This window comes from Channa argus, chromosome 16 (assembly GCF_033026475.1).
Source record: "Channa argus isolate prfri chromosome 16, Channa argus male v1.0, whole genome shotgun sequence".
In the NCBI taxonomy this organism is placed as follows: domain Eukaryota; kingdom Metazoa; phylum Chordata; class Actinopteri; order Anabantiformes; family Channidae; genus Channa; species Channa argus.
Window position 1 is genome coordinate 2068675 of NC_090212.1, and position 24262 is coordinate 2092936.

Genomic DNA, 24262 nt, shown 5'->3' on the forward strand with positions numbered 1-24262 from the left:
GTTGTATCTACTGAATAGGACATAGACAACCTGTGTGCATCTTCCTCCATTGTCATAGGTCACCATCTATTGCTCCTTTTTTAATATGTACTCATCGATGCCATTTGTATTCCACCACCACCTGCCCTTCCATATTCCTTTCCTTGGGACTGTCCCTACCCATCACCTCCTGTCCCTTCATCAGAATGTCCATTGACGTCCACTCCAATTAACACTTTTTGCTTATCGGGTATGCCCACTTCATACCTTCTTCAAAAACTTTCTTTCTCATCCATCTCAACCCCATCTTGTGGGGCATACGCACTGATGCTATGTATCATTACTCCTTCAATTTACAGTTTCCGACTCATGATTCTGTCAGACAATGTCTTTAGCAAAACACTTTGACTATACTCTTCTTTCAAGATTATTTCTACCACACAACTTTTCTTGTCCTTCTCACCAAGTCACCAACAGAACTGAGTCCATTCATATCATCATATTTGGTAACCACCATAAGTATATCAGTTTTCACAGTATCCACTCACCACTGTTATCTTTAATTATTGAATATATCGACTTGTGAGGGGGAGCACTCATTACATGGTCTGGCTTTCCTAGACTCGAGAAATAAAATTTCGACAGTGTGTTCCCAGATATGTCTTCAGTGTCTTCAGAATATTAGGATTTAAAGTAAGTGTTCATTAAGAAACATGCAACTTCTTAGCCACCCCACTGGCCTCCTGATCTCCAAATTGATCTGTTGCCAGGAACCATGCCCCCTTACTTCTCATCACACCTTTTATGATAATATATCTTAAAATCTGGTGTCTAAACTCTTTAGTTCAGACTTGCTGAAACAGCAGTCACCATAAGACCACACAACCTATAGACTTCCATGCTGCTACTTCTTTGAATTTGACTTGGTGTGTCCAACCTTCACTCTCCTGTAATTCTGGTTTTAGTCTCCATCAACCTTGAAGGATATACATCTAACTATATATCTATATCTATATATCTGTATCTAGATATATAGATATAAAATATAGGTGTGGTTTTTTTTGGTGGCCCAAAACCAGTTGAAAAGGTTTCTCCCCACCATCAAGAGGCTATATAATGATGTGTATTACATATAAGAATGGTGGAAGATAAAGCTAATTTTTTTACATGTTCTTTGGCAGAAAATTTAAACATGTTGCTTCATTTGAATAAAAACTCTAAAACTCTAAGCCATTTTTTGTCCACTGTTTACAACTGATTTCAGTGCCCAATCTGAAAATCAAATGGTAAGAAAATAATAGTTTGGGCTACACTTTACGTAATATGCAAAACAATCAAGTAAAGATGCAGCCTTCACTTCTGTGCCAAATGTATACGATAGTTGCATATTTTTGCTGTTGCAAGCGAAGAATAAAGAATCAGGACTGTAATACCCAATTTTCATTGATTGTACAAAAAACTCAAATGATAAATGTTCAGGAAGTCCAGCATTCAGGACACTTTAAATCCCAAAAGAAGCAGCTTAGGTGAATTAATTTGTTATTTTAAACAAACTGACTATATCTGTCAATTACTCAATTATTACAGTTTCATATACATCTAGACCACAATGTAGCAGAAATCTACAACTACACAAATAACTTCAAAGATTGCAATGTTTTTACATTTTACATCTTCTCTCATTCAAACTCACCTGGCATTTTGCTGATGACCTCTGGAATAGAAGGAAGCAGAGAAAAAGAGCAAACAAACAGAACATTAGAAACACTCGCACACTTTGCATGGTGACTGTCATGCAAATAATTAATACCCTTCATAGTCCATACAGAGGGCTGGCAGTGAGGCACAGCCATGTGCATGTCTTTTAAAATGCAGACAGTTTGAGCAACGAGGAGTAAAAGCAGCAACATTTGGTATCAGTTCGATGAAATTTAAAGAAAAATATCCAGCATGAAGAAAAAAGCATCTCTTCGCCCCTCACACTGAAAAAGACTAATTTCTTTTGTCCTGTTATTTTCCTGTTCAGATACTCATTTAATCAGTATCAGCAGGTGGTGTTGCTAAATTACAAACACAAAAACATTGGAACAACTGCAGAACTGTACTGATCAGTTTGATATGTGTGCTGCCACTGTGAAGTAGAGCATGTCAAACAACCACATTTCTGCTGGAGACAATGAATATCAACAGACTAACCATACAGTACAAGCTTTTGGTCACACTACCATTTTTGCTCTCTGTAAAAATGAAGAGTAGGTAAGATCATTCATCTAATGTCATGGTATTAACCCCAAATTAATACAAAATAATAACAATAATCACAATATAGGGATGAAGGTAATGAGAACTCTGTTAGCAGAGAATATAACAGCAACAACTTTAATCATATAAAATTGTTAAAATGTTAAATAGACATTATTACGAAATCCCAACACAAATGCTATGCTAATGGCTATAATACAAATGTGCACAACCTATAACTTACACTTTACTCCAACCTATTACTTATTACTGACATTATGATTGGAAACCACTGAATCCTGGAGTCATAACTAAGCATCCAGCATTAATAGATAATAATTTTAGAATTTAATGCACATGTCAGCCTTAACCGATGATTATACTTGAAAGCAACAATATATGTGCCTGTATTTTCTACCAAGACCAAGCAGATCCAGTGACAGCCATGCATATCTAGGTATCTAGTTGTAGTGGGGGGTAATGTTCTGCTATTCTTTATTATGTTGATAATAATAATAATAAATAAGTAATAAAAAAGTAGTAAAGTTATCTAATGATAGGTTGTAACTAGGTAATAGTTTGTAATAAGCAATTTGTATCTTAAAATTAGATAATCATTGAGCACATATAATAATAATAATAATAATAATAATAATAATAATAATAATAATAATAATAATAATAATAATAATTGATTTTATTTATAAACATTTTCATATACATGTTTCTGTGAAATACTAATGAAAGAGAGAGCCATAAAATGCATAAATACCCATTTCTACTTACATTCATGAAAAAAATGTGTAGTGGTAACCTGACAACCTGACAACTCACCAGATGCAAAGCCATCTGAAGCTGTGGTTGCTGTACAGGTCAAAAACTTCTACAAAAGTCCAGGTAATTACTGTAACTCTTGGTATTTAGTTTACACATTTCCCATGTGACTTTGGCCTCCTATTGATTGTTTTTTAGTCTTGCAACTTTCCAGAACCTGAAGGGGAAAAGCATCCAAATCTCCAGAACTACTGTACAGGCCTGTGTAGTTTCCATCTGTTCTAAGCAACAAATATTTAGATCATATAATCAGCTAAACAAAGAGATCGTGTCTGGTGCTGGCGATCCACATACAGTATTTCTGTCACTGAAAATAGTGCAGTCCACCTCAGAGCACATTTGGTGATAGCTGAATCCTTTCAGTCACAATGACACTATGATAAAAGTAGTGCAGTTGCACAAAAAACTATATGTATGTTCAGTGTGGATGGGTCAAAAATGCTGCCATTTAGAATGTGAAGAATAAAAAAGTCTTCATTGCTGAAGCAAAGGTATCCAAGGTATTAATATTTAGTTTATTCATCTTATGACATAAATAGAATTAAAACTATTTACCAAAGTCAGGTAAACCCTTTCCTGCAGATTAAATTACCCAACACTGACAGTCTGGATTACTGTAGAAAAAAATGGACTGTACTTACATTAAAACCAAATTTTACATTCATATAGCTATTGCATATACCGAGCTATTACTTGGTTATTACTTTAGTTATTATCGTATTAATTTATTATCGACATATTATTCCTGTTGCATTGTTATTACAGAAATATTACCCTCCCATTATGTGGATATAACTAAATATTACAACTAAATATCTTTATATAGATATTAACTAACTGTCATATTTCCAAAATATTACTTCATTGTATAGTGCTACCAAGATTTTGAGAGGTAAATATTTTGTGCAAAATTGTGCACTGAGAGAAATGCTTGAACCAATTTAATTATTACACAATGTGTCGACTAAACAGCTACTTGAAATCTTACACTTGGGCATCCAGTTTTCTGTAGACTTAATAAAGTTGTGCAGTGTTGTTTGTTACATTGCGACACCTTGTTAAATTTTACAACTTTACCAACTTGTATAAAGGGATGGAAGGATTCCAGAGAGTCATGATTTTGTGAAAGTAAAAGGAAATGTGCTTCCTTTTGATTTGAACCTGCATGGCTTTTGGTAAAAATGAACTGGTAACAACAGCTAATGAACAGATGAATAAGATGTGATAAAAGCAAACCCAGCTTAAGAGAACACCGTCCTCCATTCATAGTCGTAGTGCAGAAAACATTCAAAGCACAGAGTTGGCTATGGTTACTATTTATGAGATTAGGTCAAAGTCAAGAAAGTGACAAATGGCAAAGACGGGCAGTAACATAGAAATGGAATTTGCTTTACTCATTCTGGAACATAAACATTTTCAGCGCAATGATCCCACGATGGTGGAACGAGCTACCAAACTCTGCACGCTCAGCAAACTCTCTCCCAATGATCAAAAACTGCTGAAAACAGAACTCTTCCGTATCTTCCTATGCACTTAAATCTATAAAGAAATAAAGAAATTTCTCTTTCCTGCACTTGCATCTCGTGAACTGTGAACACTTTTCTGATAGGACTTTGCTTTGTTGTTTTCTCCTTGACTTAGACTTTTGCTGCCTTGTACCTCACTTGTAAGTCGCTTTGGATAAGAGCGTCTGAAAAATGAGTAAATGTAAATGTAAATGTTTGCAATTCTAATAAATGTGGAGAAGTGGCATGTTGATGTGGTACAGATGCTACATTTGTACAAACAAGTTTTATCACTTACAATTGTCACAACTTCTTGGAACTATGAATAATAATGTCAAATTCTTGTCATGTGACCCATTGCCCCACACTGGACAGGCAGATGTTTCCGTAGAATGACAAAAAACCAACAATGTTCGTCCTCAATGCTCTTCTTTAATTACATAAATATATGTAGCTTTATCTAATTGGGGCACTCACAGAAATGAAGTAGCTGGAAAATGAATTAAAATGTAATTGACTTGAGATGCATTAAATGTTTTAGTGAGGACTAATTGGGCATGTTAGGGTATTAATGTGAATGCCGGCAGATGGAAGTCAATCAGATATGCATTAGTTATTAATTCACTTTCAACCAAAGACTCGTGTCAGCTGTGCTCAAACACTAAAAGAGTTGGTCAAATGGTCATCTGGGACGTGGGGGTATTTGTGTGTGTCATTGTGGGAGTTATGTTTGGATAATCTCACTAAAGCTTCAATTCCTTTGTGTGGTTTCTCAACCATGTGATTTAGTTGAGATTTCCTTTGCATTGGACTCCATAGTCAAATACCAACAGAAGAGGAACACTCTTGACAGAAGGAGATTAGAACAGATTAAGTGTGTATGTGTGGAAACACACACACACGCGTGTGTGTGTGTGTGTGTGTTGGGGGTAGACTGATAGAAACACAGAGAGAGAGATATAGAAAGTGAAAGGAAGGACTAGTTTCCTCTTGTATGACTTGTCTTTTAAGCTTTTTATATCATCATTGTGTACAAATTAGTGGAGACTATTTTTATTTTTAGCAACCAACTACACCTGTCATTGTCCAGTGTTCACTGTCAGTGAGTTGATACTATGGATTGTGTCTACTGTCCCCTTTATATTGCCATGAAATTGTACTTTACTGTGATCTCTATAGTTCCAGAGTGCTTTGCACTTGCTCCACACATTAATGTAATGTACCGTACACACAGGTCACTTTGAGCATTCAACCATAAATCCAATTCTTTAAAGCATTAAAATTACACACTTCTTAGTGTCTTGGTGTGATCTTTGTTGGTCGACCACAGGAGGAACAGTGGTATTGAATGTTCTTCATTTGGACATACACACAAATTATTTTATTTTTTTTTGGTCATTCTTTAGCTGGTCTGGTGAGCATCAATAACTCTTCTTCTAAAATCTTTTAGGATCTCTGTTGTTCAGGATATATCACACTTATACAAAGTATGTTGTCAAGATCAGACTTTGATAGTGAAGTCCCAGATTTCAGCAGAGCCTCCTGTCTCATTGTCATAGCTTTGATTGAAACACATGAATCTAATTTCCCCCTGAACTAAATTGATAATCCTAGAAGTTCAGTTGCTTCTTTCACATATTTTATTCAATGACATATAGAAAAAAATTGGATAATTTCCCCCCGTAAACAATGGAATAAGTAGAATGTTGGTAATTGTATTCTATTGTTTGGTATTAATGCAAAAATAAAATTATTCTATGAGGTTCCTAAACTTTCAAGGATTACTGTATGTTCAGTACGTACAGAATAAATAATGCACTGATAATAGTAAGAGGGGAAAAAATCTGAAAGAAACAAACAGATTAAGAGATCTTTCAGTTCTTTTTCCCTTTCCAATTTAACTATCAAAGGCCAAAATCTCTCTCCTCTCTCCTGCCGATCAGCTGTATTCACATGCCCTCCCTCCTGCTCTGTGATTATTTTGTCCCCTCTCTTGACCTACTTCCTTTGACAGTTTATTTCCCTTGTATTGTGCTGCTTTTTTGTCATCAAGCTTTGCTGTGTGTGTGTGTGTGTGAGAGCAGAGAGAGAGAGAGAGAGAGAGAGAGAGAGAGAGTGATGGAGAGGCATTCAAATACATACATATTTAATAAGGTACCAGTCAACAAAGCAATAAAAATATCACAGGTACAATTCCCAGGGCCACGTTTACCAGCATTTAACTTTACATAATTACTGTAATATATCAGGGGATTCCAAAACAGGGGGTTTTCTGATTTTAATCTACATCTTCTGAAGAAAAAAAATCCAAACAGATCACCATTTTTGGGAGAAACACTGGGGCTTTGACAAAGTTTTTTTTTTCATCAGTAGACATATAATCCAGGTAAGAGTAATACTCAGTCTTTTAATTCAATACGCAAAAGGTGAGGCAAGGATAGCAGGGGATTAGAGCTTAAAGTGGATTACTTAAAGGGATGATTCATGATGTGTTGGATAAAGTGGGAGAGCACAGTGATTAACGAGGTCTTTCAAAGTCTACTTTCCCCCCATCAATGCTCGTTTAACAGATTGTTTTCTGGATGTATAAAAACAGAAGGTAAACCAGAACATGTGGTACATACGTACACTCGCACGCAAGCACACACTTTTCTACTGGATAAAAGATTAAGTCAATAGACAGCTCAAGGCTTTGATTATTATTGTTTTTATCATTATAATCATCATCTTTGCAACAGCCCTAATCTCCTCACTGACCGATTTTGCCGGGAGACATGTTTTCTGGTGAGATGAACATGAGGGCAGCTGGAGAAACAGCCAGGGTGGGCTGCTGAAACCATCTGCTCACGTTGGGATATCACCAGTGAAATCATCCAGCAGCACAGTTGCAGATTAAGACAGGTTTACTACTTAATGCACAGCAGACAGAGGTACTGTTTAAAAATTTAAAAGGATTAGTTCTGTTTTCTGTCTTTTAGTTTTGAATTAGTTTTCAAACTGGTCTTAATAGTAACTTGTGTGCTATTTATGAATATGAGACAGAGTGTTGGTTTTTATGCTTTCCTGCACTACACACAGGATGGGATTAGATGGAGGCAGATTATTCGCTGTGGCGACCCTTAAAAGGGTACAGCTGAAAGGAAAAGCAGACACAGTACACACAAATGGTTCCACTCAGAACGCAACAACGGTGTAAGAAATGTTCTGTCGCAAAAAAATGCTTCAAAGTTCACCTGAGACTAACCCCTCACCACCCCAGATAGTCCCCAGTCTGCTATGGTGCAGGAACACAAAAGTTGTGGCTCGATTTGTTTCGTTACAGTATGTGACCAGCTTTATTTTACAAGTTGTGGATGGAGGAAATTTTTATATGCAGATTCAAGAACTGGAATATTTTTGCAGTTTTTAACTGTGCTGTTTTTAAGAAACAAGCTATGTGTAGAAGAGTTCTACACATTCCCTCAGAGCGATCTGCAAAGGAACAGGTTATGGCTAACAGTGATCCAAATGGACATAATAAGCCATCTGCAGACTGTTAACATGTATGTGGAGACTATTTCTCAGGGCACATGTCTCTGAGAAAGTGTAAATGCTATAACATAAGGTTCTAACATATGCTATGTCATATAACAGCTGACAAAGGGGTAAGTGGGGAGAAATATATGTTCTCTTGAGGACTGTAAACCATGGACCTTATTTCCTATAGTGTACTTACGTTCTGAGTGAAAACATTTTTGACACTGTGGAAGCAGGAAACTAAACTAAACTTTTGTCAAACTATTTCTTTCTAACAGTGAGCAATGACAGGAGCTTAAGAAGAGATTTTAGGATAGTGCAGGTCAGCATGTACTTGTCTTCGACTGCAGGTCTGGTCCAGGATCTTGATGATTTAAATGAGTGTTCCAGTAAGGCTCCAGCCTTGCCACCAAGGACAATGGACTGCTGCTAGGGTGGCTCTAATTTCCAGCATTGTACGCACAAGAGCAGTGAATGATGTTGTTGTAAAGCTCTCTAAAGATGGTGGCATGGTCATTCATGCTAGAGACAGCTTTTAGCTTTGGTATGCCAATCCTTATCTTAATCAAGAGTGTGCAATCCTTGGGAAGGAAATGATAATAGTCAAGTTGGTAATAAGATGAGCAGTGTAAGTTCTTGATAGATACCGGACCAGATCTGACTGCGTTTGTAAGAATATTTTTCATCTGCACAGAGGAGTCTTGGCTTGAAGGTATTTTTAAATAGGGGGGCTACTGCTCTACTACTACAGAGAAGTGGTTGGAGAATTCTCGTGAAAATACCTTCATATTTTGGTGGTCTTTCAGGACTGGGGTGGTTTGCTTCCTAGCTATGTTGCAAAGAGCAGTTGGAAAGAAGCTGTAGCTTGTGATCACCTTTAACCAGTTCGGTAATAACCTCAAATCCATGGTAGATGGAGAACACCACTGAACAATAGCCCCTTTCACTAGAATTCTGACATTCCCCTGACTTTGTCGAGAGTTTCCATGTAAAACAGGCCAATATAATTCTTCCTTAGTAGATGAGCCACCCTGCAGGTCAATTAGACTGCCTAGCTGCCCTCTAGGGTCCAGTTTTCCACGATCCTCCACTTATCAACTTCACGCCTGATCTCTGCCTACAGACTGAGTAACCCACTGGTATAGTAAAACAGAAACCAATGACATGAGCTCATCAATAAAATAAGTGGCCAGACCAAATTATTTCTCTTCTGTGACACCTAGAGTAAAAAAGAGACAACCTATCTCTGCAGAACCTGTGGCAGGGGTTTTAGTTCAAGATAGGCCGGTTTTGCCATATGCTTATCAGCTACTGAAACCAGGTAATATTTACAGTAAGCCGTGTAGTTTCAAAGAGACAATTAGTACTTATGCATTTCCAAAATGTCAAGAGCTCTGTGAAAACACAGTGGTCACACCCGTGGGTCCTACCAGAGGTCCAAGGCCTGACCTGGTCTGTCTGTCACACATAGTCACAAGAATGATCATCAAGTAAGGCTGACAGCTGAGCAGGGTGAAATGAAATATGCTGGATGCTTAGTAGGTTTTTATTATGATTTAATTTTTTGTTTAAGTCTGGTCCAACAAATCTGTTTTTGCTCATTGTAAAGTTTAAGATTCCAACTGTAATCTTGCATGATCTCTCCCCACCCACTCTTTAATACTGAGATATCATTGTTATTATAGAAAATTATTGCATAAAGGCCAAGGTAGAAAACTTCTCTCCCAACATTGTCTTATGATCCTTTCATGTTGCCTTTGGGAGACTTTCACCCATTATTTCTTGTTTTCTCCTAAGCACGTACGCACATTTGTCTATAGTTTCACCAACCTTGGAAGCATTTTTTTTTTCATTTGAACTTGGATTGTTATACTTGGATTTGCTACTGGTTTATGCGATAAATCCTGTTTCATTTTAATAGTGATTATGGTTCTTTCTGTAATATAATCTGAAGCCATCCTCTGTCTACAAAGTACTTCCATTGCCTTCATTATTGCACTGATTAAATTGTTATTCCACTGGTGTTGTAAATCTAGTTGTAAAATAAAAGTTAAAGCTTAATCATTTTACTAGGTTTGTTAGGGCAGTGACATTTACTTGTTCCTTGGTTCCTGGACTTTAGTTCCTGGTAGTAAAAAGTACGAGGAACCCACTGATGAAAATACACATAATCATTCAGAACTGCATTCAAAGAACTCAGTCTTTGTTTTTTGATAAACGGCTTGAGTTAGTCTGTATATAGCAAATCCTTCCTGCTCCTGCAGTATTACATATCTATAGTTTTATTGAGTTAACCATAAATTACAATGTTGTGTGATTTGAATTCATTGGTGAATGAAAACTGTATTAGTGATTAAAAAAAAAAGAGTTTACCATTACTCTGTTTTTGTTACTACATTACTACATTGTTTTACTATGAGAATCTGGCTTTTTGTTTTTTGTGCATAGTTGAAAAAAATGTTTTGGGGGTTTTGAGATTTTTATTTGTGGGTAGGTAATAAGACCTAGAGTATATCACCACAATCTGCCTATATAGATTAAGAACATACATTTTATTACAGCTGCTTTTCTTTCTTTACACCATTTATAGTCTTGGGATTTCTTAATTTTTTGTGTCTGAAAAAGAATCGGTTGCTCTGTATCTGTGAGCATGGTCATAATTTATGTTTTCCTGACATTCAGCAACGTCATATTCTTTTTCCTGATGTATTCAAAAAGCTGCCAATCCTCCTTAGCCAGCCTCATTAAGTGTGTCATTTATCCCTTAACAATCAACAATTCAAATTCTCTCAAAGCTGCTTGAGCTGCCTGCTTCCACTCACCTATCACTGCCTCGCAGGAGGCAGCCAGGCAAGAGAGGGGGGAACCAGACATAAATCAACACTGGGAATGGATCCCAATGTGGAGGCTGTAAATCAAGATTGAGAAAAACGGCCTATCAGCCTACAAGGGTCACCAGTGCCTTCGCATCGATGCCTCACTGAGTCACACATCACAGTGCTGAGGGCCTGGAGGGTGGTGAGGTGGTGTGTGTGTGTGTGTGTGTGTGTGTGTGTCTTTTAGAGAACAAACTGAGAGGATGAGGGAGTCAGGAGAAGCAGAGGGAGGATAATTAGCCAAACTTTTTTATGTCTATATTTAATATATGAAATACCAGTACCAGGAATGACTGCATTCAAATACTTCACATCTAAATATGTCCAAAATAGTTGCAGAGCTTGTGTCATAGAACATAGAAAACTCCTGTGTAACAGTGTTTGTGGATATTCATGGTCGCTAGAATAAATCGAGCTGAGCAGAAGTAAGCAACTCTCATCATTTAGGCTTCATTATATCGTTGAAAAATTCGGAGAATCAGGAAAAATGGCACACTGCATTAAAAAGACACGTGATTCTGTAATGTTATATCACTGCATGAATTCTGCTTTCAAAATTAAAGCAGTTGGTCTCCTCAGCTCCCATACGAACTGTTGTTATAAGTAGGGTCAATGCAACCCAGCAACCCACAATCAAATTTCTCAGTTTCAACATTTGATCTGGTCTTTGTTCTATTTAAAATGAAAAAAATGGTTTCAAATTATTTTAAAATTCTTAAATTCTCTTTATATTTACATTTTACACAACCCAACTGTTTTACGATTTTGGATTTTTACTCAGATCTATAATATTATAATATAATAATATTTCATTAATACCGTGTAACTGCCACGCCAGAAAGACATATCATTACAAAGACGTGGATAAAGGCCTTATTTTGAGATATTTTACACTAACACACACAAGAGTCAAACGTTAAATAATATCCATGATGTTCTGGGGCCTAACCAGAACAAAACAATACAAATTTTACCGCTGAATACAGCTGAATTCTACCCTCACAGGCCATGGTGAAAATATCAGCTCTAAAGATCCAATTCGAAGCACCAATAGTGACACTGACATTGGCAAAGACAGCAGACTGGATCAAATACAATACGTTGAGGAGTAGATGTGAGTGGATGAACAATTTTAACAATAAAAATAGAACTGCCTCATATAGTCAGAATAGAGGAGGTGTTGGTCCTCCTCTCAGTTCCAGTCAATAGCCAACAACCGGAACTTGGGCACCAAATCCTTGATGTCGTGACAAGGCACATGCTGAGCTTGCAGATTTCCTTTAATTCTTTGCCCACCAGCTGGTATTCTACTGCTCTCATGTGTCTGCACCGAAAGACAACCACGGAAGTATTTCTACCTGCAGAGTTTACCTGAGTCAGTTAAATACCATTCACTCAATCAGCTCGAGAGAAACCGACCGATCTCAGCCACGGTCATGACATAGGGAAAAGGAAAAAAACACCACCATCAGACACCAGCATCTCCCTCCACCTAATCCTCGCCTTCATTTCAAACACTGGTAGAAATCGATAAAAATAACCTAATCTTTAAATTCCAGATTCCCTGTCCTTTTGTCTGTGTACCCGGGATTTGGCAACATTCCAAATGGGATGCAAATTCCACATTTGGGACAGGTTGAGAGGAGCACTGGAAAGTTACAGATAGAGGAAAAAATAGCAAACTAATATATTAAACCAAAGCAGTTGTGATCCGAATCAATTAAATAGAATAGAAAAAGAGTTCAGTGACTCTATCATTTAAATGGTATTGATTATCTTATGGGGAGTCTGAGTCTTGTGTATTCCTCTGCTGCTGGAAACTGCTGCTTCGGTGAGAGTGAAGAATGTGTATTGATTGTGAATAATTAAGTACATGACATGAGTTTTTTTTTTTTTTTTTTCAGAGCTTAGGGAAAAAAGAAGCAGAGGTGCCTGGATCCATTTCACTTGCCGACTGAATGTTCACCAATTACCACAACAAAAAAGGGCATTATCACAGAGTGGCCTCTGCTTAAGGTTTATCAAATCACAGGAAATCCAAGTTTCTACATTAAGCTAGTGAAAGTGTCTTTTATTTGCTCTGCAGGGATGGAACATGTGGGGGGGATGGGAGGGTGGGAAAAGGGCTTTCTTTTAATAGAAATCAGTTTTGCTGTGGGTATTGAAACACGGCTCTGGCAAAATTCGCAGCAACAAAAGGACGGGATATAAAACACCTGCCATCTTGTGATTGGGTGAAGAAAAAGGGGCTCAGGAGGCCCCATTCTCTCTATAGGCGTCCTTATCACTGCCTGCAGGACCGATGCCATTAACCTGAGCCTCACTGGCTAACCGTGCTTAGATTAGCTTTCTGATTTTACAGCTCAGACACACACATGCACGCACACACGGGGATAATAACAATCACTATGAGAGCCAAGGAAGCCTACAAAGTCAAACTGGCTCAGCGCCCGTGATACCAGGTGTAATAGCAGAAACAATCCTTAGACTAGAGAGATAAAAAGCAAAGTTAAGTGAAGTACTGAAATGTCTTAACATTGCTGGAAATGTGCACAAGGGACGAACAGCAGCATAATGAAAAATATGCTTTTTTCTATGCTGGATTGATGCAGCTTTCCAAGTGTGAAAGAGCAGTGACAAAACACTCCGGAGTTTTTTGGATGACTTTGTCATTTCCAATAATTCTACCTTTGGTCCATAACCAAATCGGGCCTCCAGGAACAGCAGTAGCCTCAGTCATCAAAAGCAGTAAATAAAAATTCAGACAAATCAGAGTAAATAGATCAATTCACAGTTGAAGTGAATAAGTGTCTCACAGTTGGACTCATGCAAGTGTCGCTCTGGGTGTCATAGTCTTGAAAGGTGTGTGTTACCTTCACTGCAGAAGCGGCCCTTGTATTCTGTTTTGGAGCAGTCGCAGACTGGTTCACCATCCACCACCGAGCATGTACCACTGTTCTCACACGGGTTCACGGTGCACCACCCTTCTGACTCCAGGGGCACTTTAAGGCTTCCCAGGAACAGAGGCTGTGAGTTGCCATATTTGAGGTCTGTGATTGTGCCCTTGAAGGGCTGCATGTTTCTCACTGTAGGCAGTGTGAGGGCACCATTGCGGATATCCTGAGGCACTCCACCCAGGAACAGGTCGCTGACTATTTTCATGAACTGACGCTGAGGCCGGACCTCGTCTGCTTTTGCCTGGCCGTCCAGTACAAGCACGGTGCGCAGGTTGTACCTGCTCACAGTGGCAAAGTGCCAGCTGCCATCGTCCACCCGCCTGTCAGACACTATTGTGGTCTCGGCACAGTCGATACTGAATCGTAGCTGCAGCCGACCCTCCACCACAGACAGCTGCAGAAAGTCACAGTAGCCTCCATCATCAAAATACAGCAGCAGCGCCACTGAGGCCTCTGTCTTGAACTGGAAGCTGAGGTCGCCGCGGGTGCTGGCGTCCCAGCGGAGGTAGCGTGCCCACTGACCTTGTGTGCCTAAAAACTCCAATCCCAGACATGTGCTGAGGAACAATTGGAGCCTGAGAGTCAAACTTAAAAAATCCATAGCTGCAAAGATTGTATTAATCCAGGAAGGTGTCTGAGGGGGATTCAAATCAATTAATCTTAAGGGCGTTAGACTCAATTTTAGCGATCCACAGATTGTGAGGAGATAAATTTAAATAAATATCTGTTATAAAAATATTTTTTTAAAGGGAAAGGGCAGTAGCAGGAGAACAGTCTTGTTGGTTAACAGTCTTAAGGTCAGTCACATTAGTAAATGGACCAATAGCTGCTGGGCAGTGGCCACGTGGAGGAATAGCTGTTTTCCTCCTGAGGGTAAATAAGACGACCAATGCGTTGTTTTATTCTACAGAACAGATCCTGTCAAGAATCATGGTGAAAGGTCTAATGGAATCTCCTTCTGGATAGTGGTGAGTGGAATTTCCTCCTTCATGTTGTCCACTGGGAAATGGAGCTGACACAGGATTCACTGGCCTCTCTCAGTTCCATCACTGTCAAAAAAAAAAGAGAGACAAATATTACTCACATCTGGCACCAAAAAACATCATCTGGGCTGATGTCGATCACATTGCAGTTTCTAAACCTGACTGTATAACAGCAAACCCTGCATTTAGGATTCCCAAGACTTCAATCCTAACTGCCCATACGAGTCACTTCTCCAATCATCAAACATCAAAGTTCTCAACAAGGAGCCCCCACAGTAGAACAAATGCAATAAAGTTCCTCAAAAGGAGACCCTCTAATAGAGTGGACACAATCGTGCATCCTTGTTTTCTGCTGATATGAGGCTCCTTTTTAGATTTTCTTTTTTTTTTTTTTTGCCCTTGTCCCTTGGACACCAGATTCGACTTGTATCAGAGTTTGACTTTGTCTTAGTGGATTTTTCACAGCTAACATACTGTACTGCAGTCACCAATCCTCATTAAAAGTGACTGTGTGATATTGCTGCATTTTTCCCTCCTTCACAAAGGTTGTCTGGAGTTATCAGTCATCTGCTGGGTAAATTAGTCTCATTATTGTGATGGCAACGCATGACTATCAGTCAGCCACACTGCCTTTATCTGATGACCAGCCATCAGCTTTCTGACGAATCCTTTAGAAAACTAAGAGGCAGAGGGAACCACAAATAGATACCAATGACATATACATGCTAGTATTAAGATTTACAAACAGTTTATAGAAAATCTACTTTCTAACAGAATAGTCAAAAGTCTCAGTCAAACCAAAGTTTCCTAAAATTATATGTATTTAAACGGTAAAGTAGATGTTAATGATCAGTCTGCAAAGTCACACAGTTTTCATTGTTAACATCCGTGTGCCATTTACCGTCACTACATAGTTTTATGCAACATAAATTGGTCACCTCTTAACAAAGCAAAGATCCTTGCCAAAAGAGACCAGAGTTCACTGTGAAAAAACATTCTGGTTAATATTGTAACCACAGGGACATGACTTTTGTAATGTACCGTAAGGTTCGTTACCTGATGCTACACTACAAATGAGATTTTAAGCCAAAGCGCAACATTCTTACTCAACCTAACCATATTCATATTAGTGTCCAAACCTAAACCATGTGTCTTTTTGCCTAAAACCCAATACAGTTACAATCCAGCAATTTTGATTTTGAGGTTTTAGGTTGAGAAGTGCTGTTGCTGATAAGTCCGCAGCCTCCACTTTGGCCCCTGGAGCCAAAGAACTGCAATTTCACTAGACACCTGATACCATAGTATTCTTCTTTTTAGCAAACGTGTCTGTAGGTTGTATTAGACGGTACAGAAACTATGCTCATGGTCAATTAGGTCGGAGGACTTGTTGCAACAGCAGAACAATTTTGGTTTTTAAGAGAAACGCTCACATTGCCTACAGTGAGATCATTTATCTGCAACCTTTAAGAACCTGAGGCACTTGTCATTGCCATTTTCTCTATTATGATTCCAACATAGTACCAGAACATCTTCAAGTATCGTGGTTCCTGTTTATGTTGTACAAAAGCAGAAATTCACAAATGTCATATTCTGTTTTTTGCCCCCTAGTGGGCACAAATTAAATCCCGTAAGTGTCCAACCATGTAAACATTAATGCCAGTGCTTGCTGGTAAGAAAGTGTATCAAGACCTTCTGTCTGTACTTTTGAACATCTCTTTTGCAGATATCAAAGGTTGGATATTCTTTTTGTAGCCAATCTGTGTAGGATTAAGGGATTTTCTGTTTGAAAATTTAGTCTTTTTTTTGCACACATAGCTTGTTTAAGATCTCCCTACAGATTTCCATGAATGTTCAGGTCAAAAGTCTGTGGGGGTGCTGTTCCAAGCAGGTTGATAGCATTTAGCAGAATCCATTCGGGTATCTATTCATGCCATCTATTCATGAACTATAGCATTCGTGCTGTTCCACTGCATACCACTTGAAACACACACCCAAGCCGAATTTTAAATACTTAAGCAGATCCAACTGTTCTGGGTTTATAATTGTGCCTGAGATCTTGCACAGATAAGGTTGAGCCCGCTGTAAAAGTTAGAGCTAAATATTGGAGAATATCGAAAGTCTGTAGCACAGCTGAATAAGTCACAGTAGTTGCAGACTGACAGACATTATATGTCATTATATAAGCAATTCATTGTTGCTTTTGGTGCCTGTGTTGGGATTGTAGTTACTGCCAGGTTGGTCTCCATGGGGACGTCTGTTTTTTTGTGACCCACCAGTGGACAAACTTCTATGCAAACAGTACGTGGCCTTTCTAAATGCAGCTCCATGTGCCACCGTGTTCACATTTGCAGTGATGTTTATCAAAGCTGCTGTTACCGACATGGACGGATTATGAGAAAATGGGCCCCTATAGGCACGGAAAGGTAAATATCACGCTTCACTGAATCATTCAAGATATATTGTCCACATTTTGCTCAAAAATTCAAAAAGATTGTTATTTATACACATAAACAGATTTTCAATGGGAACATACAACAGAACATAAAATTAGAACTTGAATGACAGACAAGCACTGGCTAAATGCTATAATGACTTTATATTAAACCGTTGTGCCACTCAAACGTGAGTTTACCAACAAGTAAACTTAAAACTCTGCGTGTGCAGGTGCTTTTAAACAGCTGATAAAAATGATAACAGCCACTCTTTATGCAATATTTCTCTTGCATGCTGCATCATCAATCAAAATCATGACGTCATTAAACCAGGATCTTTCAAACTAGAATCAGAATGCACAGTGCAGACAGCAAACGTTTCTGATTGCATGTTTCAATTAATAATTTAAAGCATTTTAAATTTGATAAATGTTAACCAATCTTTGTTGTAATGCAAACTGTTTTCGATTTTTTTAAATTATTGTCATTTTTAGTCCCTGGTTACACCCTGATTTACACAGGTTAGTTTCAGTCAAAGATAAATCAGCAATTTTAAATCATAACTCCTAAAGGAAACAAGAACCTGTATTTTTTCACCTTACAGAGTATAGTTGTTACATGGGCGACTGTGGCGCAGGAAGGTAGAGCGGTCGTCCACCAATCTCGCAGTTGTTGGTTCAATCCCCGGCTCTTCTGGTCACATGTCAAAGTGTCCTTGAGCAAGACACTGAACCCCAACTTAGTTGATCTGGAGAGTGTTGGCCAGCTGCATAGCAGCTCCCCCATCAGTGTGTGAATAAGAAGCAGTTTGAAGCACTATAACTGCTATATAAGTGTGGACCATTTACATGTACCTCTAATTATTTTAAAGCTTAATTTATTTCCTCCACCATCAAACATTTCGAACCCTGACTTGTATTTGTCTTTATTGTGAGCCGTTATCAAGCTTCAGCAGAACCATCGTCCCATGCAGGATCCATACATACTGAGCTGGTTATCTGTTTCCTATTGAAGGAGCCATATCAGCCAATCAATGCTATCCAGCTCTGACATTACAGACATACTGCATCAGGATTATGTTTATCATTATAATACATATTTAGGCATATTTAATCAATTTAGTTTCACCTAATTTATTATTGATCAATGGCAGTTTTTGACACTCTTCTAACTTGTTGGTAATATACTAACATTTTCACTTTATTATTATTAATAGTTTTTTTGAAAATGTTTAATTTTGCATTTAAATGCACTTTATTTGGGTAATTTGTATTTATTTATTTATTTATTTATTTGCATCTATATAGTCTGTGGTGCTGAAAGATGATACAAAATATCTGTTTTCTGAAGGATCAGTCAAAGAAATTTTAACATTGGCCAAATGTTAGCCCCGCTGACCTTTCCACCTTTGAAATATTTAAAACACTTACAAAAGATAGTTGTGCATTTTGTCTTAATTTTGGAGCTATTGTTGTGTTTCCCTGATGCAGCACTGTCTTTACAGATACATATGGATCTACTCTGCACACACACTATAAACACTGTATACTAGTTTTTACAAATGTAGACTTGTTCCAGCATCACTTCCAGTTTGCCTTTGTGTGTCTGTGTGCGTGTTTGTGTGTTCCTTTTGTTACAGTGTGGTGAGCATTAGGGGTTAAAAGGCTAAACGGCATGGATCATTGTTCTCAGTGAAAGGCTTCTTTGACAAACCCCACAGGGATGAGTCCACATACACACACTGACAAAAGGCAGCGGCACTCTGGATCTCATTAACAACAACATGGACTGGGATGGAGAGTGGTGTGTATGTGTGTGTAAATGCAAATAAAAGCAGCCCACCGGTAGGCCCCTCGTGTTTAAATGGATGCCACTTGCCAGTAATTTTACAGCAGGTGCCCTGAACACACGCTCTCCACACACACACACACACACAGTAACGCCGTCCAGTTGCAGTGACAAAATGTCCTCCACAACTTGACGATAATATCTCAAAGGAAGGGCTACAATTTTTCTGATCTGCTGCTATCGCTCAACGTGAGGCCTCCAGACTACGCACCAACAAAGACGCCGTCGTTTATGTCTCACAGCAGATTCTGAGAGGTGCCATTTTCTTTTTCCTGTCTTCACTGCTGCAGTGGTACGCTCTGAAATCATTTGACCAAGACGTGCAGCCTGACAGCTGAGGCGATGAGGAGGAGGAGGTGGAGGAGGAGGCAGCAGCAGAAGGAAAGATGAGTGGAAACAGAAAGAGAGGGAGCAACAGAGACAGAAGGAGGGATGTTCCACCTCATCCACTCCCACTCATGCATCTCACGAAACACCCCGATGTTACTCTCTTCCTCCTTTGTCTTTATCACGTTGCAAATACACACACTTCAAGATAGCCACAGAACACCACTGACTGAGCAATTTAGGCTTGTATCCGTATTATCGAGAGAACGTAGAGATGACTAACATTCTCTACCGTTGTATAGTGTTTCATTTTGCGTCACATCCGTGTATTTCTCAAGGTATTTGTCTGCTTACTTTGTTTCTCTATGAGATGTGACAGACATGAATTTCAGCTTTATATTAAACGGTACATCATCACACTGATGCTATCATAAAATCCATCACTGTCATCAACGACTCCTGTTCACTGATTTGCAACAATCTCTCCAATGCCCTTATCTCATGCAACCAGAGATATTAAAGGGATGCATTTTACAATATGGTCAAATCTCTGTGTGTTGTCCTTTCAATATGAAAATGTGTCTTTAATTAAGGCAAAATTACCAGCACCATGCACTTGCTGCAAAACAGAATCATGATCAAAAAGTAAAATGGATTTTGCACAATGCAAGCAGTTATGTAATACTTGTTGTCTCGGTTAAATAAAAACTTACAATCTTTTAACATTGTCAAAACATCCACAATCCCACTTTGGGTGATGTCCTCACTGAGCAGTGGACACAAAGCAATACAGTAGAAGCTAATTTTTAAATTTAAATAATGAAACTGATTTCACAAATCCTTAAGTAAAATTAAAAAATAGAGGAACTAAAATTTGATTTCTTTGCGCAATAATTAATGACAATCCGTTTTGTATTTATCCTGATTTCCTGTCTATATTCTCTGCTGCTCATGTCAGACAAATACAAAATGAGACAAATGGAAGGCATTTGTATCGGTATATTGGAAAGATGAGTAGAAGTGTAGGATGGAGGGTGTGTATGGGGGGGGGGGGGGGGGGGGGGTATTTTGGCGGCGGGTACTAGCGTGGGCACCGTGTTGTTATCCAGCTACTCTGCAGGCAGGACACGCCTTCTCTGGGCTCTGTGGTTCTGCTGCAGCACCCTTCACGGCATTACATCACCCAGTTAGAGAGCAACCAGCACCCCACTATAACGCCTGCACACACACACACACACAAACACCACGTAGAAATGCATGGTGCAGACACACCACACATGCACAAATGACTGCAGACACACAGAATATTCGCTTGCAGACAAACGGCCAAAACCTGGGCCTCTCCATCAGCTGCGCACACTCACACACACACACACACACACACACTCCACTAGTGAACACACCCACAAACATTTTTCCTTTTCCTTTCCAACCACCAGCAGTTTATGTAACATCACACTCCTTCTATTTTGGAGGCACTTATTGTTTCCCCATGATAATTGATCCGTTTTCGATGTATTATGTATTTTATTATAACTGACAATCTTCAAAAAACAAAAATTAAAAGGTTTGGGACACTACACGTTTGTGTATGTTTAAGCCTGTATGAATTATATTATAATTATAACAAAAGGCGCATCGTGTTCTTAAGTATTTTTATGTCATATATATTTTAACGCGGTAAATTAGGAAGATACGAAATAGATCAGAATTATAGCCCAACAATGCCACACTGGTGCATCTGCAAAAAACTAATAAGAAAACGGGAAAAAAATGTTTGATACACTGAAAAACTATCACATTTACGAAACATCCATTCTCCAAAAAACTCTGCGTAATATCTGACTCTCCCCGCCCAGAGGGATTAGTGTTACCTTGAGAGCCCTTGGCTTTTTGCGCTTGATTTGTCAGCGCAGTTAAGGAACCAGAAAAAAAAGCAGGACGGACAAATTACCCAAAACAGCCTACGTCCTACTCCCAACAACCCCCCTAACCCAACCTTAATAAGCGGGTTTTTAAATAAGCGAGGTAAAGAATTCAGTCGAGATGTTTTTATGCAGAAAATACGCAGCGCGAACAAAGAAAAATTTCTCTAAAAAAATATAATAAATATCTGTATAAATATCAAGAAAATCAAAGCTAAGTAAATTATTTATAGTGATCACAAGTTTTACAGTGATTATCAATAAAGCCACGTTGGTTCTACATTTTGATTGACCATTAAAGCAAAAAGATTTTCAAAGGAGACTATAAATCGAAAAAGACAGATTTATTTTTTTTTTCTCGACATAAAACGGAAAAGTTGGACGCTGGAGATGAGTGTGCAGGTGAAGAAGCACCTTTGGGCCTTTCGCAGGGTGCACAGACGCATTCTCTGGCTGGGTCACGCCCATTCTGAAGCCCGTTTTCAAAGAAGCCTGATTAGGAATTCCCCCTGCATAAATGCACAAGAATCATCTAATCCTATTAACTCTTCAAATCCGACACATCGAAATGTGTGCTGCAGCCAGGAAGAGAATCTTAATAGTCATCCTCTCGCCTTTGTGGATTCCCACTCTGTATAACTGGAGCTGCTGATCATTTTGGAGAGAAATTAAATCAGAATAAATAGACCAGATTGAGGCCTGGTCACCTTACTGCCTCTCTTTGCAGCAGGAAGTAGATTTCTATGGCGCACTGCATAGGGCCTCGCATTTTCTGCAGTGAAATTTGCCAAGTTTCTGCTTTATAAATAGGACATGCTGCATTCGCTGCAGTGTAAATGGCAAATTGTGCCAAACAATTGCAGCTCATTTCAATTATTCAACAACAAAAAAAAAAATCCCGGCGATTAAATAGATTTGAGTCGGATCGTCACAGCAGGCCCAGAACGCCGTGGACTGATGAAGGGAAAAAATGATGAGGGAAAAAAATCTGTAAGCTCACGTGCAGTTTATTGGGAGCAGGGCAGTCAAAATTCAGCAAACCTCCCTGCTGTCCCCGCGGACGCCATTTGATTCTCAGGGGAAGCTAAATAATCCACATCATCATAATCATCCTTTCACTGAAGTCCTATTTTCCCTGCAATTAATCAGACTAACGTCATGTTTTACAGTAAAGGAATTCACCGATTCGTTTCATTTATGTCAATATTTAGCTGGAATTTGAGAATGGAACGTTCAAATTTAGGGTCTTTTTTTTTTTTTTTTTTTAAACGGAGCCTCCTTTTTTTAAAAATGCGATGACTTCCGTTTAATTAGACCAATACGTGTGTGTTGGTAACACCGGGCAGAAGCTGGATTTGGAAGACAGACGGACAGGAAGACGGACAATGCAGGAATGTGATGCTTATTGCATGGAGAGAGAGCGGATGCTGCGAGCTGCTGAGGTCTGTCCATCTCCGTACAAACGAAGGTCATGTATCAAATTGCAGGTCATAATAAAAACTCTAATCACATAATACTAATAATAAATGCATTTGTATTTCAGCGGCGCATTAGCCGCGTCTGTTGGGCGGACATGGGTGTGCGCGCCGACTCGGGCTGCATTTGTTTGACATTTTAACATGAAGCCGCAGAGCAGAACAATGCGTGGACACAGGACACCTGGTGTTCCCATTACTTATTTATTCATCATCCAAAAAAACAAGGCGAAAGAAAACCTGCAGGATGCAGTGTAAAGCTCATTTGTGAGACGCTAAGGGTGTTTTTATTTGATACACAAGAGAGCTTGAAAAGCAGCACGAGCATTTTGACAAAAATATAATCTAAATTGAATAGATAACTAATATAGTACACATCGCCTCAGAGGAGAGAGGAGAGAGGACGTGTGTAATACTATACCCGCCCGTCACGGTGTCTGTTCCACCGGGGAAATTTAGAGGCCAACATGGCAAAACATAAATAACACATTTTAAAAATCCCCCTTTTATCCCACAAACGCCGCTGTTCCTTCAAGGAGACTCACACCTGTCTCCTCCTGTCGCCACATTCCCCGTTCCCGTGCGCGCAAACTGGAAAAAGTCCTGGAAAAGTGGACATTTCTGAGCCATACCTGTCCACCAGGCAGGGGAAACTCGAGCCTTTCCTGCCTCGTATTTCCTCCAGAATCTGCCCCTGTTTCTGTCTCACAGCATCAAATTCTGAAGATTTTTTCTAGTCACACAAGCAAAACGAACAGGTTGGAGTAAAAAGACGACGCTACTGACCTTAGTTAAACACCCCACTAAGAATATCCACCTGCCAAAATCCAGCTTTAAACTCCACAGAGCCGTAGTTTTTTAAATCCAGGATTCTCTTTAAAGCAGCCGTGAAGCCGCTGCTGGCGGTGCTGGTGCGGAGCGGTGGGGCGGCGAGCACCAGGCGGTACCGGGCTGGGTTTATCGTTCCTCACAGGTGCGTCGACCACGCTGCATCATGCGCACAACAGCCGCTGTCAGCTCGGTGCGACGTGCAGCGGCTGCAGGCAAGAGGCGCACGCACACTCAGACGCGCACACGCGCGCCACTCGGGTCCGCCTTCTACTCAGCGCCAGCACACGCCATTTAAAGGCGCACAGGCTCGTGAGCCGGGCGACAAACGCGCACACACATGGTCGCGTGTGCGCTTCAGTGCACTTAAGGCTCCTGTTACATGATTTGCGCATGCGACTCGCTGGGTTTGATAGTTCGGCTCCAATCGTTTGTCACAGACTGACCGAGAGTCCAAATGTGACATCGGCAGCTGTGGTCACAAATGCAGAACACTGATGTGTTAATATTAATATAACAATAAGTAGCAAAATTCC

The 24262-nt window shown here is 39.3% G+C and overlaps 1 protein-coding gene across 13 annotated transcripts in view; it reads right to left on the bottom strand.

The window, feature by feature from the left end:
• Window positions 1-24013, bottom strand: part of nrxn3a (neurexin 3a) — a 165626-nt gene extending 141613 nt beyond the window's left edge. For 9 of the 13 annotated variants that reach the window (XM_067478960.1, XM_067478961.1, XM_067478965.1 and 6 more), the window contains exons 1-3: window positions 23685-24012; window positions 13825-14957; window positions 1673-1693 (exon numbers count right to left, since the gene is read on the bottom strand). In XM_067478960.1, the coding sequence (XP_067335061.1) occupies window positions 1673-1693; window positions 13825-14509 (706 nt within the window). In that variant the 5' untranslated portion in view covers window positions 14510-14957; window positions 23685-24012. Of the gene's footprint in view, window positions 1-1672; window positions 1694-13824; window positions 14958-23684 lie in introns of all 13 variants that reach the window. The other 4 variants (XM_067478964.1, XM_067478974.1, XM_067478963.1 and 1 more) reach the window with 2 other exon arrangements.
• Window positions 24014-24262: the final 249 nt, after the last annotated feature.